This window comes from Hyla sarda, chromosome 1 (assembly GCF_029499605.1).
Source record: "Hyla sarda isolate aHylSar1 chromosome 1, aHylSar1.hap1, whole genome shotgun sequence".
In the NCBI taxonomy this organism is placed as follows: Eukaryota; Metazoa; Chordata; class Amphibia; order Anura; family Hylidae; genus Hyla; species Hyla sarda.
Genome location: NC_079189.1, coordinates 404353464 through 404363263, shown reverse-complemented (window position 1 = coordinate 404363263; position 9800 = coordinate 404353464). Strand labels below are relative to the sequence as shown.

The window sequence follows — 9800 nt, the reverse complement described above, 5'->3', positions numbered from 1 at the left end:
AAATCCAACATACTTAACATAAATATTCCCCCAAAAAATATTCTTCAAACTAAATTACCATTTAAATGGGAATCCTCTCACATCACTTTTCTGGGAGTTAACATATCCAATAATCTTTCCACAATACAGAGAGTAAATTTTTCCAAATTAATTGAAGGCGTTCAAATAGATCTAAACCACTTTTCGAAACAACAATGGGGATGGTTTGGAAGAATAAATGTATTTAAGATGTTTATTTACTTCAAGATTACCTATCTACTCTGTACAATACCATCTTACATAACCCTATTTTATTTTTAAAAAAAACTACAGCAACAGATGACGAAATTTATTTGGAACAATTCCAAAGTTAGAATAGCCACAGACATTCAACAAAGAAAACAGCACATGGAGGTCTAGGCATTCCAAACATATTTAAATATAGAACTACTACCCTCTTAAAACAGTCTTTGGAATGGCTAAAGCCAGAAGGGAATAAAAAGCAATGGGCAAAACTAGAGCCAACTATACACTGTGTCCATCTCCATCATTGTATAGAACCATCAACGGCATCCCAAAATATTAACAAAATGAGTGTCCTGGAGGAACTACAAGTACCATCATCTTCAGCCCATTCCCTTTAGAAGCCCTTAAACCATTGGGGGAGGTTTATCAAAAACTGTGTCAAGTGAAAGTGGTGTTGTTGCCCATAGCAACCAATCAGATTGCTTAAATTTTTTAAAAGGCCCCTGGCACATGAAAGGAGCAATCTGATTGGTTACTTTCGGCAGATTTTCCTCTGCACAGGTTTTAATAAATCTCTATAAAAAAAAAAAACAGTCCTCTAAGTCTAAGCTATATGGAAAATCCTTTTTTCACAAATTTGTATTGTTTATAAAAAGACATATTAAAATATTTGTTGAAAAATATATTATGTTGAAAGGTATTATTGTGAAAGATACAACACAGGGCCCTTGTGGTCGATTCAATCACCAATATATATATTACAAACAAACAAAAAATGAAAAATTTGGAAAAATGCTCCTAATAATTGTCACGATGCCGGCTGGCAGGTAGTGGATCCTCTGTGCCAGAGAGGGATTGGCGTGGACCGTGCTAGTGGACCGGTTCTAAGCCACTACTGGTTTTCACCAGAGCCCGCCGCAAAGCGGGATGGTCTTGCTGCGGCGGTAGTGACCAGGTCGTATCCACTAGCAACGGCTCACCTCTCTGGCTGCTGAAGATAGGCGCGGTACAAGGGAGTAGGCAGAAGCAAGGTCGGACGTAGCAGAAGGTCGGGGCAGGCAGCAAGGATCGTAGTCAGGGGCAACGGCAGAAGGTCTGGAACACAGGCTAGGAACACACAAGGAACGCTTTCACTGGCACAATGGCAACAAGATCCGGCAAGGGAGTGCAGGGGAAGTGAGGTGATATAGGGAAGTGCACAGGTGAACACACTAATTGGAACCACTGCGCCAATCAGCGGCGCAGTGGCCCTTTAAATCGCAGAGACCCGGCGCGCGCGCGCCCTAGGGAGCGGGGCCGCGCGCGCCGGGACAGAACAGACGGAGAGCGAGTCAGGTAGGGGAGCCGGGGTGCGCATCGCGAGCGGGCGCTACCCGCATCGCGAATCGCATCCCGGCTGGCAGCGGAATCGCAGCGCCCCGGGTCAGAGGACGTGACCGGAGCGCTGCAGCGGGGGGAGTGAAGCGAGCGCTCCGGGGAGGAGCGGGGACCCGGAGCGCTCGGCGTAACAGTACCCCCCCCCTTGGGTCTCCCCCTCTTCTTAGAGCCTGAGAACCTGAGGAGCAGACTTTTGTCTAGGATGTTGTCCTCAGGTTCCCAGGATCTCTCTTCAGGACCACAACCCTCCCAGTCCACTAAAAAAAAATTTTTCCCTCTGACCTTTTTGGCAGCTAAGATTTCTTTGACCGAGAAGATGTCCGAGGAGCCGGAAACAGGAGTGGGAGGAACAGATTTGGGAGAAAAACGGTTGAGGATGAGTGGTTTGAGAAGAGAGACGTGAAAGGCATTAGGGATACGAAGAGAAGGAGGAAGAAGAAGTTTATAAGAGACAGGATTAATTTGACACAAAATTTTGAAAGGACCAAGATAGCGTGGTCCCAACTTGTAGCTAGGGACACGGAAGCGGACATATTTAGCGGAGAGCCATACCTTGTCTCCAGGGGAAAAAACGGGAGGGGCTCTTCTTTTCTTATCCGCGAACTTCTTCATGCGTGATGAAGCCTGTAAGAGAGAATTTTGGGTCTCTCTCCATATGATGGAAAGGTCACGAGAAATTTCATCCACAGCGGGCAGACCAGAGGGCAAGGGAGTAGGGAGGGGGGGAAGAGGGTGACGGCCGTACACCACGAAAAATGGGGATTTGGAGGAAGACTCAGAGACCCTGAAGTTATACGAGAATTCGGCCCATGGGAGGAGATCTGCCCAGTCATCCTGGCGGGAGGAAACAAAATGTCGCAAATAATCACCCAAGATCTGGTTAATTCTTTCTACTTGTCCATTGGACTGGGGATGATATGCAGAAGAAAAATTTAATTTAATCTTGAGTTGTTTACAGAGAGCCCTCCAGAATTTAGACACGAATTGGACGCCTCTATCCGAGACAATCTGCGTAGGCAACCCGTGAAGACGAAAAATGTGACAGCATGCCCGGAATAATTTTTTTGTAGAAGAACAGCTCCAGCTCCCACTGAGGAGGCATCAACCTCCAATAGGAAGGGTTTGGAAGGGTCAGGTCTGGAGAGGACGGGAGCCGAAGAAAAGGCAGACTTGAGTCGTTTAAAGGCGTCTTCTGCTTGAGGAGGCCAGGACTTGGGATCAGCATTTTTTTTGGTTAAAGCCACGATAGGAGCCACAATGGTAGAAAAATGTGGAATAAATTGCCTGTAATAATTGGCGAACCCCAAAAAGCGTTGGATAGCACGGAGTCCGGAGGGGCGTGGCCAATCTAAGACGGCAGAAAGTTTGTCTGGATCCATCTGTAGTCCCTGGCCAGAGACCAAATATCCTAGAAAAGGAAGAGATTGGCATTCAAACAGACATTTCTCAATTTTGGCATAGAGTTGGTTGTCACGAAGTCTCTGAAGAACCATACGGACATGCTGGCGGTGTTCTTCTAGATTGGCAGAAAAAATTAGGATATCGTCCAGATATACAACAACACAAGAGTATAACAGATCACGAAAAATTTCATTGACAAAGTCTTGGAAGACGGCAGGGGCGTTGCACAGGCCAAAGGGCATGACCAGATACTCAAAGTGTCCATCTCTGGTGTTAAATGCCGTTTTCCACTCGTCCCCCTCTCTGATGCGGATGAGGTTATAGGCGCCTCTTAAGTCCAATTTAGTAAAGATGTGGGCACCTTGGAGGCGATCAAAGAGTTCAGAGATGAGGGGTAAGGGGTAGCGGTTCTTAACCGTGATTTTATTAAGACCGCGGTAGTCAATGCAAGGACGTAGGGAGCCATCTTTTTTGGACACAAAGAAAAATCCGGCTCCGGCAGGAGAGGAGGATTTACGGATAAAGCCCTTTTTAAGATTCTCCTGGACGTATTCGGACATGGCAAGAGTCTCTGGGGCAGAGAGAGGATAAATTCTGCCCCGGGGTGGAGTAGTGCCCGGGAGGAGGTCGATAGGGCAATCATAAGGCCTGTGAGGAGGTAGAGTCTCAGCTTGTTTTTTGCAGAAAACATCCGCGAAGTCCATATAGGCCTTAGGGAGACCGGTTACTGGAGGAACCACAGAGTTACGGCAAGGGTTACTGGGAACCGGTTTTAGACAGTTCTTGGAACAAGAGGACCCCCAACTCTTGATCTCCCCAGTGGACCAATCCAGGGTTGGGGAATGAAGTTGAAGCCAGGGAAGTCCAAGGAGAATTTCCGAGGTGCAATTGGGGAGGACCATAAGTTCAATCCTCTCATGATGAGATCCGATGCTCATAAGAAGGGGCTCCGTGCGGAAACGTATGGTACAGTCCAATCTTTCATTATTTACACAATTGATGTAGAGGGGTCTGGCGAGACTGGTCACGGGGATGTTGAACCTGTTGACGAGAGAGGCCAAAATAAAATTTCCTGCAGATCCAGAGTCCAAGAAGGCCACTGTAGAGAAGGAGAAGGCAGAGGCAGACATCCGCACAGGCACAGTAAGACGTGGAGAAGCAGAGTAGACATCAAGGACTGTCTCACCTTTGTGCGGAGTCAGCGTACGTCTTTCCAGGCGGGGAGGACGGATAGGACAATCCCTCAGGAAGTGTTCGGTACTAGCACAGTACAGGCAGAGGTTCTCCATACGGCGTCGTGTCCTCTCTTGAGGTGTCAGGCGAGACCGGTCGACCTGCATAGCCTCCACGGCGGGAGGCACAGGAACAGATTGCAGGGGACCAGAGGAGAGAGGAGCCGAGGAGAAGAAACGCCTCGTGCGAACAGAGTCCATATCTTGGCGGAGTTCCTGACGCCTTTCGGAAAAACGCATGTCAATGCGAGTGGCTAGGTGAATAAGTTCATGTAGATTAGCAGGAATTTCTCGTGCGGCCAGAACATCTTTAATGTTGCTGGATAGGCCTTTTTTGAAGGTCGCGCAGAGGGCCTCATTATTCCAGGACAATTCTGAAGCAAGAGTACGGAATTGTACGGCATACTCGCCAACGGAAGAATTACCCTGGACCAGGTTCAACAGGGCAGTCTCAGCAGAAGAGGCTCGGGCAGGTTCCTCAAAGACACTTCGGATTTCCGAGAAGAAGGAGTGTACAGAGGCAGTGACGGGGTCATTGCGGTCCCAGAGCGGTGTGGCCCATGACAGGGCTTTTCCGGACAGAAGGCTGACTACGAAAGCCACCTTAGACCTTTCAGTGGGAAACAGGTCCGACATCATCTCCAGATGCAGGGAACATTGGGAAAGAAAGCCACGGCAAAACTTAGAGTCCCCATCAAATTTATCCGGCAAGGATAAGCGTATCCCAGGAGCGGCCACTCGCTGCGGAGGAGGTGCAGGAGCTGGCGGAGGAGATGACTGCTGAAGCTGTGGTAGTAACTGTTGTAGCATAACGGTCAGTTGAGACAGCTGTTGGCCTTGTTGCGCTATCTGTTGTGACTGCTGGGCGACCACCGTGGTGAGGTCAGCGACAACTGGCAGAGGAACTTCAGCGGGATCCATGGCCGGATCTACTGTCACGATGCCGGCTGGCAGGTAGTGGATCCTCTGTGCCAGAGAGGGATTGGCGTGGACCGTGCTAGTGGACCGGTTCTAAGCCACTACTGGTTTTCACCAGAGCCCGCCGCAAAGCGGGATGGTCTTGCTGCGGCGGTAGTGACCAGGTCGTATCCACTAGCAACGGCTCACCTCTCTGGCTGCTGAAGATAGGCGCGGTACAAGGGAGTAGGCAGAAGCAAGGTCGGACGTAGCAGAAGGTCGGGGCAGGCAGCAAGGATCGTAGTCAGGGGCAACGGCAGAAGGTCTGGAACACAGGCTAGGAACACACAAGGAACGCTTTCACTGGCACAATGGCAACAAGATCCGGCAAGGGAGTGCAGGGGAAGTGAGGTGATATAGGGAAGTGCACAGGTGAACACACTAATTGGAACCACTGCGCCAATCAGCGGCGCAGTGGCCCTTTAAATCGCAGAGACCCGGCGCGCGCGCGCCCTAGGGAGCGGGGCCGCGCGCGCCGGGACAGAACAGACGGAGAGCGAGTCAGGTAGGGGAGCCGGGGTGCGCATCGCGAGCGGGCGCTACCCGCATCGCGAATCGCATCCCGGCTGGCAGCGGAATCGCAGCGCCCCGGGTCAGAGGACGTGACCGGAGCGCTGCAGCGGGGGGAGTGAAGCGAGCGCTCCGGGGAGGAGCGGGGACCCGGAGCGCTCGGCGTAACAATAATAATTAATGGATAAATCAATATATAAATAGATTTAAATAATATTGTTGCAATATTTATTTTAATAAACTTTATTGAAGCAACAGAACTTTGTGCACTATTATTTAAATCTATTTGTATACTAATATATCTGTTGTAGTTTATTGATAGGAGCGTTTTTCCAAATTTTTTATTTAATCTTTTTGTAACATATAAATATTCGGGATTGAATCGACCTCAAGGGCCCTATGGTCTATCACTCACAATGAAACCTTTCAACATAATACATTTTTTAATAAAATGTTTTTTTTAATTTGTACTATAATTAACATTAAACATTCATGAAAGGGGATTTTTAATATAATTTAACAGTAACAGTAACACTGTAAGTTATATGAAGGTGAGCTGAGCTGCACCCTATTTTTAGTTTTTTCTTTTTTTTTTATAAATCTCACCAATTGTGACTATTGATATCAGAACCAGTATGAGGACGAGCCTCAGCTATCCCATAGATTCCCTTCTATTGTACCATCTTGGCTGCCACATATTTTTAATGTACATGTATATCAGATGTTAAAAGCTTTATTACAATATTAACCAGACTAGTATATTAAGGCCCACTATAACTTATGAGATACAGTATACAAAGCCATAAGATGATGCTCATAGTCATCCCAGTTTACACTGGTTTGCTTCTCATTTCATATTCAGGGATACAGAGGATTTTTCTGTCAGATTCATTTTGGATTTAATTGTGAAATACTTCACTGGATGCTTTATTATTAGAGCATTGATTCTAGGGAAGAAATTATAATACAATATACCATGTCATTATAACACTAGTTTTTGTGGGAGCAACACTAATGGAAGGTTTCCACACACATTTGTGGGTTTTTTTGGCGTTTATTTATTTATTTACAAACGCCACTGCAGTTTCTGAGCCAAAGTAAGAAATGAATCCAGCGGGAAGGAGAAGTTATTTCTTTATATTATCCATTTCTACTGAATCCACTTCTTTGACTCAAAACTACAGTGGCAGTTTTCCAAAAAAAAAGCCAGAACAAAACTGTGTTAATACTAGACCTACAGTAGTTATAAAGAACGGTAATAAAGCACACTGCAAAGACACCTTATGTCAACATGCAATATCCCTATCGCTTTGTAATGCATTAGACCAAACTGGAAAATTACTATCAAAGTATATATCTCACCATTGCAGACATGGCAGAGCCACCTATTGTATAGTTCATCTTTCATATATTTAGTATTTTGTGTTCAAGTATGATTCAACGTAGTTATAGACAGTAAATCATTTGTTCATTTAGTATGTTTTTGCAAATTTTGAATCCTAAACAAGATTTATCAAACTGTGAGAGAGAAAAAGGGGAGTGATTTTCCCACAACAACCAATCACAGCTCAGCTAATGAGCTCTGGTAAAGTGAAACCTGAGCTGTGATTGGTTCTTGGGGAAAAAATTTTCTCTCACACAGTTTGATAAATCTGGGTCTATTAGGTTATTACAGACATTATCAGGAAAATGATTGTCCATTCATATTCTAAAGAGAAGTTTATAGACGGCCTCCTTCACTTCCTTGTTTCTTAGGCAATAGATGATCGGATTGAGGAAAGGTGTCACCACCGTGTATACAACAGAGACCAGTTTGTTGGAATTAACAGATTGGGGTTCACATAACCTGGTGTGTAGAGAATAAGAGGTGTGGACAATAATAAAAGCAGTGAAAGCCCAAAAATCATCTTATCACCACTCTGAAATGTTAAAGGGGTACTCTGGTGGAAAAAAATGTTTTTATTATCAACTGGTGGCAGATCAGTATCAACACCCATTCATATTCTATTCAGATTCTAAAGAGAAGTTTATAGACGGCCTCCTTCACTTCCTTGTTTCTTAGGCAATAGATGATCGGATTGAGGAAAGGTGTCACCACCGTGTATACAACAGAGACCAGTTTGTTGGAATTAACAGATTGGGGTTCACATAACCTGGTGTGTAGAGAATAAGAGGTGTGGACAATAATAAAAGCAGTGAAAGCCCAAAAATCATCTTATCACCACTCTGAAATGTTAAAGGGGTACTCTGGTGGAAAAAAATGTTTTTATTATCAACTGGTGGCAGATCAGTATCAACACCCATTCATATTCTATTCAGATTCTAAAGAGAAGTTTATAGACGGCCTCCTTCACTTCCTTGTTTCTTAGGCAATAGATGATCGGATTGAGGAAAGGTGTCACCACCGTGTATACAACAGAGACCAGTTTGTTGGAATTAACAGATTGGGGTTCACATAACCTGGTGTGTAGAGAATAAGAGGTGTGGACAATAATAAAAGCAGTGAAAGCCCAAAAATCATCTTATCACCACTCTGAAATGTTAAAGGGGTACTCTGGTGGAAAAAAATGTTTTTATTATCAACTGGTGGCAGATCAGTATCAACACCCATTCATATTCTATTCAGATTCTAAAGAGAAGTTTATAGACGGCCTCCTTCACTTCCTTGTTTCTTAGGCAATAGATGATCGGATTGAGGAAAGGTGTCACCACCGTGTATACAACAGAGACCAGTTTGTTGGAATTAACAGATTGAGCCCTGCTTGGCCTAGCGTACATGAAAAGAGTGGTGGAATAGAGTATGACAACAACAACCAAATGAGAAGCACAAGTGGAAAAAGCTTTCTTACGCCCATTAGAATGTGGGATTTGAATAATTGTTGCCAATATACACATATAGGAAAAGCAAGTAAGCAGGAGTGGCACTAGGAGGATAATCAGGGCAAGGATAAAGTCTACGACTTCAGTTTGCTGCCTGTCTGTGCAGGCGAGATTAAGTACTGGAGACACATCACAGTAAAAATGGTTGACCACGTTTGACTGACAAAAAGTAAGCTGGGAAATGAAGTAAATCTTAAGAATACTTATCACAAAGCCAATGATCCAGGTGCAGCATGCCAGGACAAAGCAAAAATGCCAGTTCATTATAGTGACGTAATGCAAAGGGTTGCAGATAGCTACATATCGATCAAATGCCATAACTGTTAAGAGCACACATTCCGTAGAGCCCAAGAAGAGGAAAAAGAAGAGTTGTGTCATGCAGGCATTAAATGTAATCTGTTTACTCTTTGTAAGAAATATGGATAACAACTTGGGAACCGTGACCGTTACATACCATGTCTCCAAGAATGACAAGTTTCCAAGAAAGTAATACATGGGTTTATGGAGATTCCGACTGTTCCAGATGATGACGATGACAAGAACATTTTCAACTGTGGTCAAGATGTACATGAAGAGAAAAATAAAGAAGAGCAGAATCTGAACAGGATTAGATGAAGGGAATCCTATAATAATAAAATTAATGATGGGCTGTGTCATATTTTCTTTACCTTCCATAGCCAAAAACTTCTCCTGGAAGAATACACAATCATGTGTTTTCTTACTACAAAGCATTTTATAGAAATGGCATAATGTATGTACAGTAAATATGCTTAGCACAATAGCCAAACATGAAAGCAAGTATACCTACTTGTGCCCCTTTTATAGTACACCATTTAAAGGGGTACTCCACATACAGACATCTTATCCCTTATTCAAAGGATAGGGGATAAGATGTATGATGCAGGGGTCCCGCCACACCCCCTTCCATAGAAATGAATGGGCGTGACATGACATCATGTCTTTGGCTGCGGAAACCCAGCATTCTAAACATATTGTTTAGACTGTCAGATGTGGCAAGGGTGCTGCACAGAGATCGCGGGGGTTCCCTGCAGTGGGACATCCACAATAAGACATTTTATCCCCTATACTGTGGATAGGAGGATAAGATGTCTGTGGGTGGAGTAACCCTTTAAATGGGCACTGTCCTTTAAAACAACTTCCCTTTATTTTATAGCCAACATGATCCCTAACTTATGCGCACATTACTGTATAAACCAA

The 9800-nt window shown here is 44.7% G+C and overlaps 1 protein-coding gene across 1 annotated transcript; it reads right to left on the bottom strand.

The window, feature by feature from the left end:
- Nucleotides 1–8210: 8210 nt before the first annotated feature.
- On the bottom strand, nucleotides 8211–9257 carry LOC130277797 (olfactory receptor 6B1-like). Its single transcript, XM_056528559.1, has one exon. The coding sequence runs from the start codon at nucleotides 9255–9257 to the stop codon at nucleotides 8325–8327; it is 933 nt and encodes a 310-aa protein (XP_056384534.1). The 3' UTR covers nucleotides 8211–8324.
- Nucleotides 9258–9800: the final 543 nt, after the last annotated feature.